The sequence below is a fragment of the Saccopteryx leptura genome, chromosome 10, assembly GCF_036850995.1.
Source record: "Saccopteryx leptura isolate mSacLep1 chromosome 10, mSacLep1_pri_phased_curated, whole genome shotgun sequence".
In the NCBI taxonomy this organism is placed as follows: Eukaryota; Metazoa; Chordata; class Mammalia; order Chiroptera; family Emballonuridae; genus Saccopteryx; species Saccopteryx leptura.
Window position 1 is genome coordinate 81,089,851 of NC_089512.1, and position 20,327 is coordinate 81,110,177.

General features: G+C 41.7%; 1 protein-coding gene across 9 annotated transcripts in view; it reads left to right on the forward strand.

The window, feature by feature from the left end:
- The window catches only part of CFAP20DC (CFAP20 domain containing), a 401,527-nt gene that overhangs the window by 223,135 nt on the left and 158,065 nt on the right, over positions 1-20,327 (forward strand). For all 9 annotated transcript variants that reach the window (XM_066351161.1, XM_066351160.1, XM_066351167.1 and 6 more), the window contains one exon: positions 16,099-16,235. In XM_066351161.1, coding sequence (XP_066207258.1) covers positions 16,099-16,235 — 137 coding nt within the window. The remainder of the gene's footprint in view (positions 1-16,098; positions 16,236-20,327) is intronic.

Sequence of the window (20,327 nt, forward strand, 5' to 3'; positions counted from 1 at the left end):
AAATAAATAAATAAAATTTAAAAAAAAGGGAGGGTATGGACCCACAAAAAGCAAATAATGAAAAAATTTGGATTAAGAATAAAAAGATTTGCATTTAGGTGTTGGTTTACTAAGTGTTATGATGAGAGGAATAAGAGGGAAACAGGAAAATGGGGGGACAAATTTAAAAATTACTATTGTATTTAGTGGAACAAGAGCTTGATAAAATGGAGAGCCAGAGATGGGAGCACTGCTAGTGAGTTAAAAAGGTGAAGTAAAAACCCCCCAAAATGCCACAAACATAAGTTTGAGTCCCAGATAAGATAATTTGTTCGTTATTGAGGTTTGAATGAGAGGAGACGTAAAGGAGAAAGGAAGAAACTAATATAGAGGGTGAAAAGAAAGAGAGAGAGAGAGAAAAAGAGGGAACCACTAAAAGAAGAAAATAGAAAAAAGAGGAGAAAGAGAGAGAGAGAGTTAAGGGTTTTGGAGTGCAACCCTCATAGAGAGAAAGGAAGAGGAGAGAAAAGATAATGGGAGATGTAACACTTATGGGTAGTGTAGTTCAAGGAGAGGAGAGAGTAAGACCGGCAGAGAGTTAAACGACCAAATTGGAGGAGGAAAAAAAAAAAATCAAGAATGAAGATAAGAGAAACAAACGAACAAATATAATAAAATGGGATAGGTTATAAAGTCTGCGGATTATTCTTGATTTTGAGAGGTTATCTTCTTGCTTTTTCTTTTCTCTCCCTCTTCCTGGTCGGTGACTCTGTACCCCGGGTTCTGCCCCTTTGGCATGCTCAGGTAGAGGTTTGCAGTTGATAAGTCTCTATGGCAATGTCATGTATTGTGCTTCAGTCTCGTTGGCAGTTGAGGCTCATTAGCATTTATAGGCTCCGACAGTGAGAGAGTCTGTGTTCCTAGAGCCTTTCTCCTAGTGTTTTCTTCCTCAATTAGTAGCCTGATAATCCAGCTATGGGGTTGCTGCTGCGTCTGCCTGGATAGTAAGAGGCTCAAAGAGCTGGCAACTCCCCACTCTATTCCCACTCAGCACAGGGCTCTGGGTAAGGCTCAGTCAGTCAGAGCTGCTAGCATAATCAGGCGGGGCTTCCACCCACTCAAAGACCTCTGTCTCTGCCACTTTGTCCGGTAACTTGGGCGGCCACCCACTCCCGGGGCGCTTGGAGTAAACTCTCGCTCAATATCTGCGTGCGCAGACTAGGATGTCAGGCCGGAAGTCTCGCCCTCTGAGTGAAACCCCCCCCCCCACTGAAAAGTTCCAGCGTTGGAGTTGGCTCTCGCTCCGTCCCCGTGTGCGGCTTTTTCAAGGCGCTGGGGCAGCCTGAGATTACGCTTTTGGCCCACACAAAGGCCCCTGACTCTGCCCCTCTGTGGGATAACACGGGCTCCCACTCCTGAGGTGCTGGGAGGAGTCTCTTGCCCACTCTCCATGTGCGCTGACCAGGATAACAGGCCAGCCGCCTCTCCCTCTTAGTGAAACCCCTCCCGCACGGACAAGTTCCAGTATTCGAATTAGTTCTCGCTCTCTTCCTGTGCGAGGCTCCCTCAGGGTGCTGGGACGGCCCGAGATTCCGCTTTTTGGCTCACACAAAGGCCCCTGACTCTGCCCCTCTGTGGGATAACACGGGCAGGCACTGCTGAGCACTCGGAGGAATCTCTCGCTCACTATCTGCATGTGCAGACCAGGATATCAGACCAGCGGCCTCACCCTCTGAGTGAAACCCCTGCCCGCATGGAAATGTTCCAGTGTTGGAATTAGTTCTCGCTCCCTCCCTGTGTGCAGCTCCCCCAGGGTGCTGGGGCGGACCGGAGGCCTTCGGCCCACACAAAGGCCTCTGACTCTGCCTCTCTGTGGGGTAACACGGGCGCACCCTCCGGGGGTTTTGGAAGGAATCTCTTGCCTACTATCTGCGCACGCCGACCAGGAGATCGGGTAAAATGGCTGCCCCGCTTGTCTTTTTTTGTCTGGGTTTGGCGCGAGTGTTAGTTGTATTGCCCGGGTTGTCACAGGATCGGTTTTTCCTCGGCTTGGATCTCCGTGCCACAGCCTGGTTTGGCCGTTTGTGCCACGGCCTGGATCTATTCACCCCCTTTGCCCACCTTAGTTTCTATATTCTCAGTTTCTAGTGAAAGCTGCCCTGTTTAGGTTAGTGAGGAAGGCGGAGTATTTCTTACTCCCTATTTCCTTCGGGGTTTGGTTATATATTTAGCCAATTTTTCACTCAATCATACCTTCGGGTGTATTGCGAAACATCTGGAGGCTCCAAGGATAGGTTTTTCTGTTTCTGGTTGAAGATCTTGTTGAGTTTTGGGGGAGATTTTTCGGTATCGCTTCCTACCCCACCATTACTCTGACGTCATCCAGTATTTTTTTTATTGGGATATAATTTACCTGAACATTATATATTAGTTTCAGGTATACAGCGTAATGATTTAATATTTGTACGTATTGTGAAATGATCACCACAGTAAGTCTATTTAACAGTTATAAATTTTTTTTTCTTGTGATGCGGACTTTTGAGATCTACTCTTAGCAACTTTCAAATAGCAATACAGTATTAACTATAGTCATCGTGTATATTATATGTACATTATATCCCATGACTAACTTATTTTATACTTGAAGTTTGTGCCTTTTCAGTATGATATTTTTCAATACTCTCTTTTCCCCCAAATCCTCTTTTTAATCTTGGATACTGTTCACAATTTTTGGTGAGATTTATCCATTATCTACCATGTGCTATGCTGGGTCAGCAGATGGGTGTATATACAGTAGCAAATAAATGGTCTTTCTACTCAGAGAAACTTAAATTAATTGGGGGAAACCTGCATATAGATTAAGAATATGAAAAAAGTATCAAGGAAAAAGATGTTTGAACAGAAAGATATACCCATACACTCATGGAAAGAAAATTCTGGTGCTGAAAACTCCCACCGAGGCCTGTGCCATGTCCCAAACAGCCCTGCAGTACTGTAGGTGGCTATTTGTTCCTGGGAACACACATTTGAGAACAAAATCAATAGTCCTGATTTGTTCTACTGGTCACAGACGGTACAAGTGATGAGTCTGTAATAGAGTTTTCTAGTTGGCCTGGAATTTGTGTGTAATTTCTTTCTATTATTGATCCTGAGAGACTGTTTGTTGACTCCAAGTAGATATTTACAAATGACTGAAATATATACAGATTCACACATAGTGAAGTCTATTTGTTAACACTACAAAATTTCATCTGTAACCTGAATAGACATCTGACTGTGGAACCAGTCGAAGCACTGCTGCTGTGAGAGCCACACCATTTTTGTGAATATCAACTTCTTAGTCATGCTGGACCCTCCCTCTCATCTCCCATATCCTGGCAGTTTTCCATTTCTGTTCAGTCTTCTCGACTTATACATAAAGCCCTCAGCTGAATTTTTCTTGAAATGGAATTCTAATTATAGCTAGAAATATTTAGTCATCTTGTTAACATAGGCAGGTAGCTAGATATTAATAGGGAAAAACAGCAGAGGGAGTTGGGACATTATATTTTATAAAACTTGGAAAGCCCACCTAAGTAAGAAGCATTCCATTTAGCTTAATTTGCCAGGATGCTATAGTATTCAGAGGCTCATTTGCACATTCCAGGAGACCATGTGGACTCAATCCCAAACTGGCTGGGAGGGTTCTCTTCAAGGCATTGAGGTCAGGTGCTGGAGGGAACAAGGGGGAAATTCTTGGCTGTGGAAGCCAGAAGGGCAGCCATAGAGGCCTTGCAGTCTAGCCTAGAAGAAGGATCTGATTGTTTGGTGGGGGGAACCAACGTAAGCCCATGAAATTTTAAAGAAACTGATTGGTTGCTAAGGAAAGCTAGTCCATTTCAACCCAAAATATAAACAAAGGCTGAATAAAGATCCAGCCTTTCTCCCTGTCTGGAAACACGAACTTCCCCCATTCCCTGCCCCTGTTTTTCATGAGTCTTTCCAAGCAGCCATGCAGTCCTAAAAGCCACACAGGCTGGCCAGTTGCCAGCAACTCTGTGGACTCCAAACCTGGTCATAGTGCCAACCAGGGCACAGCCAGGAACAAAGAGTACACTAGCCAGACAAGGACTAAATGGATTGAACCATGGCACCGGATCTCTGGACTATAATCTTTTCCCTGGGCCTGATGAAGACTAGACTGGACTTTTTCCTTGGTAGGACAGGTGGGAATAAGACACTGAAGACCTATGGGCTCCCTCTGTTCCCACCTCAAATAAATTTTACTGCAAAAACCTCATCTCCGGATGGGGGACCTGTAAAATGCTTTTTCTGTGACTCCATACAAGCACCCCATGTCAACCACCAACAATTTAATCCAGTTCTCTTCTGACTCATATTTAATGATTCATTCATTTTGCTCAGCAAGGATTTATTATGTACTTACTCTGTGTCAGGCACAGGCAAGTTGCTAGAAATACAGGGGTGACAAAGCAGGCCACTCAGTTTACATCTGCTGAAGCATATGTTCTCAGAGAAAACCACAAACACATGTAAAAGTGCAATTCTGACAAATTGTGTGAGGGAAAGGTTATGAAAGTCCCTATACTGGGGGAATTAGCCCCAGTAAAAAGGGTCTAGGAAGAACTGTCTGAGGAAGTGATATGTGAAATGAAACATAACGACCAACAGGAAAAGTATCTTCTAGCCATGGGGCCCAGCATGTGCAAAAGCTCTGGAAGACAGAAAGAACTGAGGGGCCAGCCTGCTGAGAGAGCAGTAAATGAGGGCTGGAAGGTATGAACTGAAGACAGAACATGCAGACTTTTTCAGGTGGTTTTAAGGACTTTTTTCTTAATCCTAAGAGCAGCAGGGAAGCCATTGAGAAGTTTTAAGTGAGGAAAGTGGTGAGATTTCTGTTAGAATAAGACCACTCTGACTGCATTTTGGAGAAGGCCTGGGACAGGGAGCCAGAGTCCATGTAGTAGATCATTTCCGAGGCGTTAAAATCATCCAGGAGAGGAATGCTGGTCACTTGGATTGCATTACTGGTGGAGTCGGTAGAGAGAAGGAGACGTGGGCTGGGTATAGAGAGGATGGAGGAAGGTGTCAAGAATAAGAATGACACCTAGATTCTGGCTTTTTAAACTGAATGGGTTTTGGCACCATTCATTAGACCAGGTTTGCAGTTTGAGGTGTCTCTGAGACTCCAGAAAAGCCCTGGTCAAGAAAGCCACTGGATACAAGGAGTGGAGCTCAGAAAGGAGCACCAGCCCAGGGATAAAAATTCGGGAGTTATCTGATATCTGAATCTGCCAGACATATGCTTGAATATCCTCAAAGGAACAGAGAATTCACTGCCTAAATTCTACTTATTAGTTCTAATTCTGCCACTTGGACCAATGGAATCTGTCTTCTATCTAATAGGGCATTAGGAACTTGAAGAAAGCTGGAGAAAATGTATCTTTTCAGCACTTAGTCATCCACCTCAGATCTGTCTAGAAAAAAAAACAAAAAAACAAAACAAAACAAAACAAAAAAAAAAACAGATCAATGCAGCCATCTAGCCCTTGCCCATCTCTTCATCTTTATTCCAAACAGAAACAGACCCCAGATGCACCCATACACCCATGCATATTACTTCCACTTAGATCTAAATATCTGAAGCTCTCCTAAGTATGGTATGTTTTCACAAACTTTTATGTCTTTTCTCATGCTATTGCATGGAAAAGTGGTTTTTAATTCCACCGCATGTAGAATTGCAGCTCTACATCAGAGTAATGAAACCAGCCAGCTAACTCTAGGACTGTTTTCAGGGGAATGAGTCAGACAAAAAGTGGTCAGTATTGCTAAATGTCCAGGACTATAAAACAAATGTGGACTCACTCAGGGCCAACATCGTAATATCTAAGTTGGTCCTATCTTGCAAGTAGAGCACAGCAGAAGGTTTTCTAGGTTGTAAGCAGTGTTTTGAGTTAAGAGCTAGCATCTTACCTACTTGATTGGTTAGAGGAGGCTAACTACAGTCACAAAGAAGCCCATAGTTCTGGTCTAATCAAGAGTTCCTAGTGTGGTTACAGGGGGAGGGGGGAAAGGGAGAGGGAAAGGGGGGAGGGGGAGGGGCACAAAGAAAACTAGATAGAAGGTGACAGAGGACAATCTGACTTTGGGTGATGGGTATGCAACATAATTGAATGACAAGATAACCTGGACTTATTATCTTTGAATATATGTATCCTGATTTATTGATGTCGCCCCATTAAAAAAATAAAATTATTAAAAAAGAGTTCCTTAGGCAGCCTTTTGTAGGGTCATTCAGAGACCCAGGCACCTTTCATCTAGTGGCTCCTCTGGGGCTTTAAAGTCTTTCACTGAATCTTTTGCACCTTGTCAAGAAGTGAGGGAAGAGAGAGCACAGGGGATTATGCAGAAGGTTTTAGGGACCAGGAAGTGTTTACACTTTTCACGTCCCATTAACCAGAACTCAGTTATATGGCCCATGTAACTGCAGGGAAGGCTCAGAAATGTAGTTTATTTGTGCGCCCAAAGGAAAAGGCAGCAGGGTTTCATTGGGCACACTGCCTTATTCTGGAGGTAACTGGTTTACTCTCTTTCTCCCCCAAATATTTAATGATTCCCTGTTTCCTACCAAGTTTAGAATAGACTCAGCATTTTACAGTTCTTTGCAGTGTGACCCTAGTCTATTCTTCCAACTAAATTTGTAATTTCTATAAGGAATCACCTATCTAACTTTGAACCCTCTATGACTTGGATTGGGGAACATTAGTTAAAAGTGTTGCACTCGCCGGGTAAAACAAACACTGGAGACGTTTGGAGAGTTTCAGACAAAGTTTTATGGCCAAGAGAAAAAGAAAACAAAGCAAAACAAAACAAACCTGCGCAGGGATGTACTCAAGTGATAGTCACAAGAGCTACACCCCGAGCGCCTACAGTCTAGGGGTTTTTATAGTATAGCAAGCAAGCAGTTCATACAGAAGCAAATTTGGCATTTAGCAATTGGTTCCCCCAAATTAAATTCTAGTCACGTGCCTTAGTAACCAGTCATACAGTTGAAAGCCCCAGCTGGAAATATCCCTATCTATCCCCTAGGATGTGGTTACATTTTCTGTCTTAGCAGTTCTTGTGACTTCCTTATCTCAAGGACTCCTCAGCTCCTAGCCATCCTGGGAGTCTGACGACTTCTCTATCTCAAGGACTCTTCAGCTCCTAGCCATCCTGGGAGTCTGGGGTCATCTGTTTACTGGACTAGTTCCTTTGAAGTTATTTCTAAAGCCTATTAATGTATTTTATAACTTTTATTCGAATGTCACATTTCCTCCTCTTCTTTGTCCTAGTTAAATCCTTAACTATAACGGAGATTCTTCGGCTGCACTAAGGCGTTGGTATGGCTGAGATAAAATCATTATTTTAACTGTTTCTATTCTTTCCTTAATAAAAGCAAATAACTTGTTAAGGATTACGGGTCCAATAGTGAGGGCCAATAACAATACTAACAATGGTCCTGCTAGTGTAGTTATCAATGTAGTTAGCCAAGGTGACAGTTTGAATATAGAGGTGAACCAATCTAAATTGTCATTATTTTGCTGAATGTGCTCTGCTAACTGTTTTATCTTATCTATTTTATCCTGGATTTCATTGCTGTTATCAGTTAAATTAAAACAACACATTCCTTTTATTTTTTCACAACCCTGGTGGTGAAATAATAATAGATAATCAATAGCCGCCCGATTATCTAAAATAGCTTGACGTAATTGCTGCTGTTCATGATTTAAAAGAGTCAATGCTTGAGACGTTTCGTTGATGCTTTTAGCTAAGTTACAAGCTAAATGCTGGATTTGTCTATGATTGTAAGCACCCTATACTAGATTCCCTACAACACTTAAAATTATGGCATATCCTTCAGCTTCTGACAATAATCGTACTTCATCATGACATTCAGGTCCTACAGGGATGGAGGCAGCACGCCTGCTGCGAAGAGTGGTATTATGCTCAAGAAGTAACAAATCATTCTTGTTAGGTAAGAAAGTAGCAATCCTAGATAAACAACAAGTGGTGTCAGTAAGATTAGGGGGAATATAATTATATGTCATAGAGTTACAGGTAAAGAACTATCCAGTAGGCAGGGTAACATAGCCATAAATGGAAGGGTATTTGATAGTATTCTTACAGGGTAAAAAACTAGGGATTGTCTTACAATTTTTACTACAATTAACAAAAAGAACACAAGTATCATTGGGTACAATAATGCTATGGGGAGTATGAATCTGTAATGCATGGCTTGGCAACTGATAAGAAACTTTTCCCTAGTTTGCTAAATCTAGATAAGTTACAGTCTTATTAGGGATACTGGAGAAGAAAGTTAAGTTCCTTATGTCAGCTGCCGGTTTACATACTGGGCGTAGACATTTTCCTAACATGAAATGAGAATGACTATCCTGTTCAAGGCAAAACGATGAGACATTTAGGGTGCGTGCTAAAGCTACCCATAAATTCTCTGGATGATTCAGGTTTTCCTGGAAAGCAGGTACTGGTTTAATATTGGATAACATACAAAAGAAAACCATTGCTACGATTCGGGTAAGAACTGCACTTTTAAGGGATTGTGGGGATCCGCTTTGACTCTCCATTTGGCTTCCTTTAAGCTCGGTTCTTGAGCTAACTTTACATGTGATAGATGAATCCAGTAAGGTTTTTCAGCTATTCTCACAGCCGTGGGTGTGCTGAACAGTACCTGGAACGGTCCTTGCCACCGAGCGTCAAGGTTCCCGCGACGGTGGTTAAGAATCCATACCCATTGTCCTGGCTCCGGTGGAGTTGGCAGTGGAAGTCCTTTGAGTTGGTCCTTCTGCTGGTCTCTAAGCGCCCGTACTTCTGCACGTATCAGTTGTAATGCCTGTAAGGACTTTAGAAAACTTTGATTAGAACCCTCAATTTCTTCCCTCGTTATTTGTGGAACCAAAGGAGTTGGTTGCCCATACATTAACTCATAAGGAGTCTATTTTCCTGTATAAGGTGTATTTCGAACCCTATATAATGCAAAAGGGAGTAGCTCTACCCAATTTTCGCCAGTCTCTTCTCTTAACTTAATTATAGTCTCTTTAAGGGTCCTATTCATCCTCTCGACTTGCCCTGAACTTTGAGGCCGATAAATGCAATGTAATTTCCAATTGATCTCTAATCTTTTTGCTAATTCCTGTGATATCTTGGACACAAAAGCAGGTCCATTATCTGACCCTATAGCAATGGGAATGCTATATCGTGGAATGATTTCTCTTAAAAGTATTTTACAAACTGTTGAAGCAGTTTCTCCTTTTGTAGGAAAAGCCTCAGTCCATCCAGTAAAGGTGTCTATTAGAACAAGCAAATATTTATAGCCTAATTTCCCTGGAGTCATTTCGGTAAAGTCTACTTCCCATAGTTCTCCAGGAGCTTTTCCTCGGTGCCTGATGAGAGGAGGTAATTTCTTATTGACAGCATTTACTTTGGCGCAGGCCTGACACCTAGACACAACAGAGTGTATGATATCTCTGATTTCCGCTCCCTCATAATATTTTCTTACTAGATGTTCTAGTTTTTGTTGTCCTAAGTGGGAGCTGCTATGTATTTCTTGAATTATTTGTCTTAACACTCCTTGTGGTAGGTATATTCTGCTGTCTGGTAATTCTATCCATCCCTGTTTACTTTTCTTACCCCCTAGTTGCTTACCTTTCTCTTCTTCTTTTGGCTCATACCTCGGTTCTATTTGTAGAGTAGGGGGTGGGATGAGTAGCAGTTGGTTAGTGTGTTCCTCCTCTTCTGCTGCATTCCGTGCCGCTTGATCAGCAAAGTGGTTTCCTTTTACTATAGGGGAATCCCCCTTTTGATGTCCTTTGCAATGTATTATTGCCACCTTTTTAGGCAACCAAATGGCTTCTAATAGAGCTAAAATTTCATCTTTATTTTTAATTTCTTTTCCTGCAGTAGTCAATAACCCACGCTCCCGGTAGATGGCGCCATGTACATGGGCCGTGGCAAAGGCATATCTACTGTCTGTATAGATGTTGGCACTTTTCCCTTCAGCAATTCTAAGGGCCTGTGTGAGTCCGATAAGCTCAGCCCGTTGTGCAGATGTGCCTTTAGGCAATGCCTTTTTCCATAACACAGTATCTTGAGTGGTCACCGCAGTTCTAGCATACCTTTGCCCATCCCGAACATAGCTACTTCTATCTGTAAACAGAGTTAAATCTGCCTTCTCATAGGCCTGATCCCGTAGATCTGGTCTGGCTCCTGTAATGGTATCTAATATTTGTCTACAGTCATGGATCACCGATGGGTCTGGCAACGGGAGCAATGTAGCAGGATTCAAGGCCGTTGTTTTCAAAAATTGTATTGCGGGGGGGGTTCAGCAACTGTGCCTGATACTGTGTTAGTCGGGCATTCGAGATCCACCTATCCGGTGGAGCCCGCAGCACTTGTTCTAAATAGTGCTCTCTAATGACCTGAATGTCTTGACCTAGAGTCAGTTTACTGGCCTCCTTAACAAGGATGGAGGTAGCAGCAAGTGCTCTCAAACAATTTGGCCAACCTGATGACACAGGATCTAGTCTTCTGGACAGATAGGCTATTGGTCTTTTCCAAGGTCCCAGTTCTTGACAGAGGACCCCTAGAGCAATGCCCTTCTTCTCAGTCACAAATAGTTGAAAAGACTTAGACAAGTCTGGCAGGGTTAATGCCGGGGCTGCAACTAGGGCCTCCTTAAGTTTTTGAAAAGACTCTCGTGCCTCCTCTGTCCATACAAATTGTTCCTCTTTTCCCCGTGTTAACTCATGCAAAGGTTTGGCCAGCTCTGCAAATCCCAGTATCTAAAGTCTGCAATATCCCACAGCACCTAAAAATTCTCGTACTTGCCTCTTACTTACAGGCTCAGGAATCTGTAATATAGTCTGAATTCTTTGGCTAGACAAACTACGTTGTCCTCCCCTCAAGTCATACCCTAAGTAACTCACGGTTTGGGTGACAATTTGGGCCTTCTTAGCAGATACTCGATAGCCCATCCGTTGCAGTTCTTGGAGTAGTTCCAATGTAGCTTCTTGGTAACTCTCCTGGTTTGGGGCTGCGATAAGGAGATCGTCCACATACTGCAGCAGCACAATTGAAGAGTGGCCGGCTCGAAACTCCTGTAAGTCTTTGCACAAAGCCTCATTAAATATGGTTGGTGAATTCTTAAAACCCTGAGGGAGCCTGGTCCAAGTGTATTGGCCTGAAAGTCCATTCTCAGGATCATTCCACTCAAAGGCAAACATTTCCTGACTTTGCTTTGCTAATGGAATGCAAAAGAAGGCATCTTTCAAATCTAATACTGAATAGAAAACATGCGTTGGTGGCAATGAACTTAATAGGGTATAGGGGTTTGGCACAGTAGGATGTATGGTCTCTACCCGAGCATTCACTTCACGCAGGTCCTGCACTGGGCGATAGTCCTGAGTTCCAGGTTTTTGTACTGGCAGTAGAGGAGTGTTCCAGGCAGATTGGCATTCCCGGAGAATCCCGGCTTCTAATAAGCGCCTCAAGTGCTGTGCTATACCCTGCTTAGCCCGAGCAGGTACAGGATACTGTCTGATGCGTACTGGGCTGGCATCACTCCGCAACAGCACTACTACAGGCGGCTGATGTACTGCCAATCCCGGAGGATTATTTTCTGCCCAAACTCCAGGAACCTGCTGCTTTACTTCCTCGGGGATGCCCGTAAACCCACTCTTACCTTCCGGGAGGGAGGCAATCAGGTATTCTTCTGATATTGGCACAGTCACTAATACCTTGCCCTCTGTATTCTTCTCCTGGTTGAAGGTTATTGTTGCTTGAAATTTTTGCAACAAATCTCGTCCCAACAGCGGGTAAGGGCAGTCTGGAATAATCAGGAATGAATGAGTAATAGTCCCTCGCGCCAGGTCTGTAATCCGAGCAGTGGCTCGAGGATATGAGACAGCTTTGCTAGTGACCCCTATTACCTTTGTGGATTCCTTTTGTAATGTCCCAAGTGGTCTCTTTAGGACGGAATAAGTGGCCCCCGTGTCAACTAGGAAGGTAGTTGGTTTCCCCTCAATTGACAGTGTGACCATAGGCTCCTGGGGGCCAACAGAAATGGAGCCTTGGCCCCGTCAATCTAATTGGAGCAAAACCTGTGAGCTTTGTTCCTGATTTACGGCCTGTAGTTTAGGGCAATCCTTCTTCCAATGACCTTTCTCTTTGCAATAAGCACACTGGTCTTTATCTAGTTGCTTCTGCGGGAAAGTTCCCTTCTTTCCCTTAAAGGGCTGCTGTTTCCCTTTTGGTCCTTTTGATTGCTGTGCCAAGAGTAGTTTTACAGCTGCTCTCCCTAACTCAGGGTCATCACGATTGACATAGACTCTCTGTGCTATTTCTAATAATTCACTCTTATTCTTTCCCTCAAATCCTTCTATTTTCTGGAGCTTCTTTCTAATGTCTGGGGCTGCCTGAGTGGCAAAGGTTATGTTTATTAGCCTGCGATTTTCCTCTGCCTCAGGATCAATAGGGGTATAAACCCGGTAGGCCTCTATTAGCCGCTCTAAATATGCAGCAGGGGACTCATCCTTCCCCTGAGTTACCTCACCTACCTTACTAAAGTTGGTTGGTTTCTTAGCAGCTGCCCTTATTCCCCTTAATAGAGCCTGGCGATATTGGGTAAGCGATTCCCTATCCCTGACATTGTTTGGATCCCAAGAGGGGGGGCTCCTGGGCAGCGTCCTCTCTAGTTCCCTTTCAGTGCCCCCCTCTTCCCTAAATACTTTTTCAGCTTCTTGGCTGATGCGGATTCTTTCTTCCGTTGTGAACAGGGTGTGCAAAAGCTGCTGACAATCATCCCAAGTTGGTTGATGGGTCCTGAAAACAGTCTCAAGCAAAGAAATTAACCCCTGAGGTTTCTCTGAAAACGACGGGGTCTGATGTTTCCAATTATAAAGGTCACTAGTAGAAAAAGGAATATAAATCATTCGAGACGGTGCATGTGGTCCTTCATCTAGTGGGGGCAGCACCTCCCTAAGAGGCAACATTGGGGCACCTCCATCAAAGGAAGGTTGAGCATAAGGGGTCCCCCCCCGGGTGTGGGGAGGACTCTGGACATTCTCGGGCACAGTTGAATCTGGCTTCCTGGGCTTCTGAAGAAGAGGAGGATAATTTATAGGGTCTACTATATCCTCAGTAACATCAGAAAGGACCGGATACGATTTGGGAGGCTCTCTTTTAGGTGCAGGTGGAGCGGAGGGAGGGTGAGGCTTAATGTCCGCTGCGCTCACACAAATAGCTCTCTTAACCTTTTGATTAGCTTTTATGCACCTCTTAATGTACCTAGGTTTGTCTGTAGCTATATCTATCCAAACATCTATATACACATATTGGTCTGGGTGAGGCACCTGATATATAATGGCTCTTACTGCAAAAACTATAGGCAGATCAAAGGTTCCTTCAGATGGCCATCCAACCTTAAGAGATGGCCACTCCACTTGGCTTAAGGTCCGGAGAGTTTCTCGATCGGGTGGAGGTCCCTCATAACCCTGAGCTCTCTTCTGAAAATCAGAGAAGTTACTTAAAATGCAATCAAGAGGGGATTTAAGAGTAGATTCTTGCTGTCCCATCTCGCGGTACTTGTTCTTCTCAGCCAGGTATGCTTCTAGTCCTACAAAGACAACACACAGGATTCCCTACCCTATAAGCAGGGTGATCTAGATGGATGAGCGTTGATCACACTGTACTGGCAAACAAATTAACACCAAACACAACAGTGCAGCAAATCCCAGGAGGGCAATACACAAAATTTCCTACACAGTCATTCAGGCTAAACAAACAACCAGACAGCAGCGCGGCGCAGCGCGAGTGAGCTCACTACTTCAAAACGATCGATCGATTTCAGACAGAAACAGAAACCTCGGCCGGCAGCGTCCTGCCCTTTGGCCCGAGTGTCTGGGCGGGTCTCTGACAGCGTCCTGTCTGCCACCACAGACTGCAAATGCTCCGGAGCCAGACAGATTACAGAAACAAGGGAATTCCACAACAAAATACTCACCAGCTCGAGCTGTTCCGCCTGTCCCTAGCCAAAATTCCCGTAATGGGAATCCCGGACGAGCCCCCATAAAATGTTGCACTCGCCGGGTAAAACAAACACTGGAGACGTTTGGAGAGTTTCAGACAAAGTTTTATGGCCAAGAGAAAAAGAAAACAAAGCAAAACAAAACAAACCTGCGCAGGGATGTACTCAAGTGATAGTCACAAGAGCCACACCCCGAGCGCCTACAGTCTAGGGGTTTTTATAGTATAGCAAGCAAGCAGTTCATACAGAAGCAAATTTGGCATTTAGCAATTGGTTCCCCCAAATTAAATTCTAGTCACGTGCCTTAGTAACCAGTCATACAGTTGAAAGCCCCAGCTGGAAATATCCCTATCTATCCCCTAGGATGTGGTTACATTTTCTGTCTTAGCAGTTCTTGTGACTTCCTTATCTCAAGGACTCCTCAGCTCCTAGCCATCCTGGGAGTCTGACGACTTCTCTATCTCAAGGACTCTTCAGCTCCTAGCCATCCTGGGAGTCTGGGGTCATCTGTTTACTGGACTAGTTCCTTTGAAGTTATTTCTAAAGCCTATTAATGTATTTTATAACTTTTATTCGAATGTCACAAAAAGCCCTGAGTGAATGTTTCTTGGATGCAAACACCAAGAAACTGTGTGAGCGAATGACCTTTGTGTAGACACAAAGGAATGCATGCTTTAGAAAATTAACCTAGAGGTTCTAGCTTGGCCTTTCCTTTGTGCTTGTTAATTAGCAAAAGAAAAAGAATGTACTGACCCAAATTAGCCCTTTCTCCATGTCAGCAAACAGCCATTAGTCATTCTTTCCCCTTATCACCCGGTCTCCCTCCCTTGTAATCCTGTTACCTCTGCTCTGCTTCTGATCAATAAAAGCTGAGGGAGAAGGAAATTCAGGAGGTCTTCTTTGCCTCCTTTGGCAGGCCTCCCCCTCTTCCTCTTGACTTAAGTTTGTGTCTTGAGTAAGTTTTTTCCACATGACACAGGTAGTTCCCAGTGGGCTGGAGTACTACAATTTCATTATTCTCTAAGTATACCCTACCGTTTTTGCTCTTCCATGCCTTTATTCAGGCGCTTACTTCTACCCAGGGCACCCTACATCTTTTACTGAAATCTCATCATTCGTTCAAGGTCCATTTAAGAGGTTGCTTATGCTTTTTCCCCCTGGTGTGCCTTATGTTACTACATTTACTTGTACTATCACCTCTCTTCAGGCTCCCTGAGGGCAAGCAATACGTCTTATCTATTTTGTGTCATAGTCAACCTCTAGGAAATTCCTGAGAGAGTATTCAAGCAAATTTTTTTATTGAATTTATTGGGGTGGCATTTGTTCAGAGAACCACACAGGTTTCAAGTATACAACTCAATAAAACATCATCTGCACACAGCATCATGCACCCATCACTTCAAGCAAAGTCTCTTTACATCCCCACTGCCCCCCACTTTGCCCACTTCCCCTTTTCCTCTGGCTGTTTACACAAAAGAAGGAAATCTTACCTTTTGTGACATCATGCATGGACCTGGAAAGCATTATGCTAAATGAAGTAAGCCAGTCAGAGAAAGACAAATACCATATGATCTCACTTATATGTATGTGGAATCTAATGAACCCACTCAACTGAAAAAAATATATATAGAAACAGAAGCATTGACACGTGGAACAGATCAACTGCTGTTGAGCAAATGTTTATTCAATTGATCTGAATAGTTTTTTTTTAAATATTCCCTTAAAGATGTATTTTTAGTAGTTTTTCTTTTTTTTTTTTCTTTGAGGAAAAATTTGTGGTATTAGTTCTCAAATGAGAGTGAGCTTATTAAATGATAGTAGAACTACTTAAAATCATAGATTTCTGCCCACCCACCCCCCTGCACCCAAGGTTCAAATTCTACAGATATGATAGATCTGATATTGGGCCCCAGTACCTACATTTTCACAAAGTGCCCAGGATGATGAAACCTGGACTGTACTTTCAGAAATATTGCAACATGATTTTGCCATTGCACCGACTAATGAACTGTTGTTGCCTTCTTTTAACAAAACAGATCAGTTCAATAACAGAGGGACAGGTAGTATGCGGAACAGTAAAAATCAAGATGTTTGTCATTTTGCCTTTGGATCCAAAGTTCTTGGACCACCTCCACTCTCTGGCAGAAGAAGTAACATGAGGATATCCAGTAAGGTAGGAGTAAGGTTTGAAGACTTATCTACATGTGAGTGGCATGGGAAGGGGAGGGATTTTTCCAATGTGATTGTGGGGGGATGGGAGATAGAGAGACTACTTGCCAAAAGCAGGAGGCTTAAATAAATTTTGAACAGAAATTCTAGACATTAAAAACCTCAAAACTATTTCTTTTTTGTTATGTCAATCCAACATTTTTAAGTAATCTTTTCATCAAACATGTTCACAAAATTTAAAGGTAAACATATGTGACCATATTTTGTGGTCTCATTCTAGAAGTTCGATCATCACCAGTCACCCTACAGATTCTCAAATGTTATATTTTTATTTTTAACTTCATCTTAATTTCTGACATATGTAGTGATTTTTCAACTCAAATCCTACCTACTAAAGGAGTATAGCAAATAAGCACATTTTAATTTATGTGTCTAGGAGACTTGTCTTCTATTTTATTTATTTATTTATTTTTATTTAATTTTTTTTTTATAATAAATTTTTATTAATGGTAATGGGATGACATTAATAAATCAGGGTACATATATTCAAAGAAAACATGTCTAGGTTATTTTGTCATTTAAATTATGTTGCAAACCCCTCGCCCAAAGTCAGACTGTCCTCCGCCACCCTCTATCTAGTTCTCTGTGCCCCTCCCCCTCCCCCTAACTCTCTCCCTCCCTCCCTCCCATGTCCTCCCTCCCCCCACCCTTGGTAACCACCACACTCTTGTCCATGTCTCTTAGTCTCATTTTTATGTTCCACCAATGTATGGAACCATGTAGTTCTTGTTTTTTTCTGATTTACTTATTTCACTCCTTATAATGTTATCAAGATCCCAGCATTTTGCTGTAAATGATCTGATGTCATCTTTTCTTATGGCTGAGTAGTATTCCATAGTGTATATGTGCCACATCTTCTTTATCCAGTCTTCTATTGAAGGGCTTTTTGGTTGTTTCCATGTCTTGGCCACTGTGAACAGTGCTGCAATGAACATGGGGCTACATGTGTCTTCACGTATCAATGCTTCTGAGGTTTTGGGGTATATACCCAGTAGAGGGATTGCTGGGTCATAAGGTAGTTCTATTTTCAGTTTTTTGAGGAACCACCATACTTTCCTCCATAATGGTTGTACTACTTTACATTCCCACCAACAGTGAATGAGGGTTCCTTTTTCTCCACAGCCTCTCCAACATTTGCTATTACCCGTCTTGTTGATAATAGCTAATCTAACAGGAGTGAGGTGGTATCTCATTGTAGTTTTGATTTGCATTTCTCTAATAACTAATGAAGCTGAGCATCTTTTCATTTATCTGTTGGCCATTTGTATCTCTTCCTGGGAGAAGTGTCTGTTCATGTCCTCTTCCCATTTTTTTATTGGATTGTTTGTTTGTTGTTGAGTTTTATGAGTTCTTTGTAAATTTTGGATATTAGGCCCTTATCTGAGCTGTTGTTTGAAAATATCATTTCCCATTTAGTTGGCTGTCTGTTTATTTTGATATCAGTTTCTCTTGCTGAGCAGAAACTTTTTATTCTGATGTAGTCCCATTCGTTTATCTTTGCCTTCACTTCTCTTGCCATTGGAGTCAAGTTCATAAAATGTTCTTTAAAACCCAGGTCCATGATTTTAGTACCTATGTCTTCTTCTATGTACTTTATTGTTTCAGGTCTTATATTTAGGTCTTTGATCCATTTTGAATTAATTTTAGTACACGGGGACAGGCTGTAGTTGAGTTTCATTCTTTTGCATGTGGCTTTCCAGTTTTCCCAACACCATTTGTTGAAGAGGCTTTCTTTTCTCCATTGTGTGTTGTTGGCCCCTTTATCAAAGATTATTTGACCATATATATGTGGTTTTATTTCTGGGCTTTCTATTCTGTTCCATTGGTCTGAGTGTCTATTTTTCTGCCAATACCATGCTGTTTTGATTATCGTGGCCCTATAATATAGTTTAAAGTCAGGTATTGTAATGCCCCCAGCTTCATTCTTTTTCCTTAGGATTGTTTTGGCTATTTGGGGTTTTTTATAGTTCCATATAAATCTGATGATTTTTTGTTCCATTTCTTTAAAAAATCTCATAGGGATTTTGATGGGAATTGCATTAAATTTGTATATCGCTTTGGGTAATATGGCCATTTTGATTATATTTATTCTTCCTATCCAAGAACAAGGAATATTTTTCCATCTCATTGTATCTTTTTCGATTTCTCTTAACAATGCTTTGTAATTTTCATTATATAGGTCCTTTACGTTCTTTGTTATGTTTATTCCTAGGTATTTTATTTTTTTTGTTGCAATCGTGAAGGGGATTATTTTTTTTAGTTCGTTTTCTAATATTTCATTGTTGGCATATAGAAAGGCTATGGACTTTTGTATGTTAATTTTGTATCCTGCGACCTTACTGTATTGGTTTATTGTTTCTAATAATCTTTTTGTGGAGTCCTTCGGGTTTTCGATGTATAGGATCATATCATCAGCAAAAAGTGATACCTTTACTTCTTCTTTTCCGATATGGATGCCTTTTATTTCTTTGTCTTGTCTGATTGCTCTGGCCAGAACTTCTGGCACCACGTTAAATAAGAGTGGAGAGAGTGGACAACCCTGTCTTGTTCCTGATTTAAGGTAGAAAGTCCTCAGTTTTATGCCGTTTAATAGGATGTTGGCTGATGGTTTATCATATATGGCCTTTATCATGTTGAGATATTTTCCTTCTATACCCATTTTGTTGAGAGTCTTAAACATAAAATTGTGTTGTATTTTATCAAAAGCCTTTTCTGCATCTATTGATAAGATCATGTGGTTTTTGTTCTTTGTTTTGTTGATATGGTGTATTACGTTAACCGTTTTGCGTATGTTGAACCATCCTTGAGATTCTGGGATGAATCCCACTTGATCATGATGTATTATTTTTTTAATATGTTGTTGTATTCGGTTTGCCAGTATTTTGTTTAGTATTTTAGCATCTGTATTCATTAGAGATATTGGTCTGTAGTTTTCTTTCTTTGTGCCATCCTTGCCAGGTTTTGGTATGAGGGTTATGTTGGCCTCATAAAATGTATTTGGAAGTATTGCTTCTTCTTCAATTTTTTGGAAGACTTTGAGTAGAATAGGAACCAAGTCTTCTTTGAATGTTTGATAGAATTCACTAGTATAACCGTCTGGGCTTGGACTTTTATTTTTGGGGAGGTTTTTAATAGTTTTTTCTATTTCCTCCCTGCTGATTGGTCTGTTTAGGCTTTCTACTTCTTCATGACTCAGTCTAGGAAGGTTGTATTGTTCTAGGAATTTATCCATTTCTTCTAGATTGTTGTATTTGGTGGCATATAATTTTTCATAGTATTCTACAATAATTCTTTGTATATCTATGATGTCTGTGGTGATCTCTCCTCTTTCATTTTGGATTTTATTTATTTGAGTCCTGTGCCTTTTTTCCTTGGTGAGTCTTGCCAAGGGTTTGTCAATTTTGTTGATCTTTTCAAAGAACCAGCTCCTTGTTTTATTGATTTTTTCTATAGTTTTTCTGTTCTCTGTTTCATTTATTTCTGCTCTGATTTTTATTATCTCCTTTCTTCGGCTGGTTTTGGGTTGTCTTTGTTCTTCTTTTTCTAGTTCCTTAAGGTGTGAAGTTAAGTGGTTTACTTCGGCTCTCTCTTGTTTGTTCATATAGGCCTGAAGTGATATGAACTTTCCTCTTATTACTGCTTTTGCTGCATCCCAGAGATTCTGATATGTCGTATTTTCATTTTCATTTGTCTGTATATATCTTTTGATCTCTGCACTTATTTCTTCTTTGACCCATTCATTTTTTAGAAGTATGTTGTTTAGTTTCCACATTTTTGTGGGTTTTTCCCCTCTTTTTTGCAGTTGAATTCTAGTTTCAAGGCTTTATGATCAGAAAATATGCTTGGTACAATTTCAATTTTTCTAAATTTGCTGATATTGTCTTTGTGGCCCAACATATGGTCAATTCTTGAGAATGATCCATGTACACTAGAGAAAAATGTATACTCTGTCGCTTTGGGATGAAGTGTCCTGTAGATGTCTATCATATCCAGGTGTTCTAGTATTTCGTTTAAGGCCACTATGTCTTTGTTGATT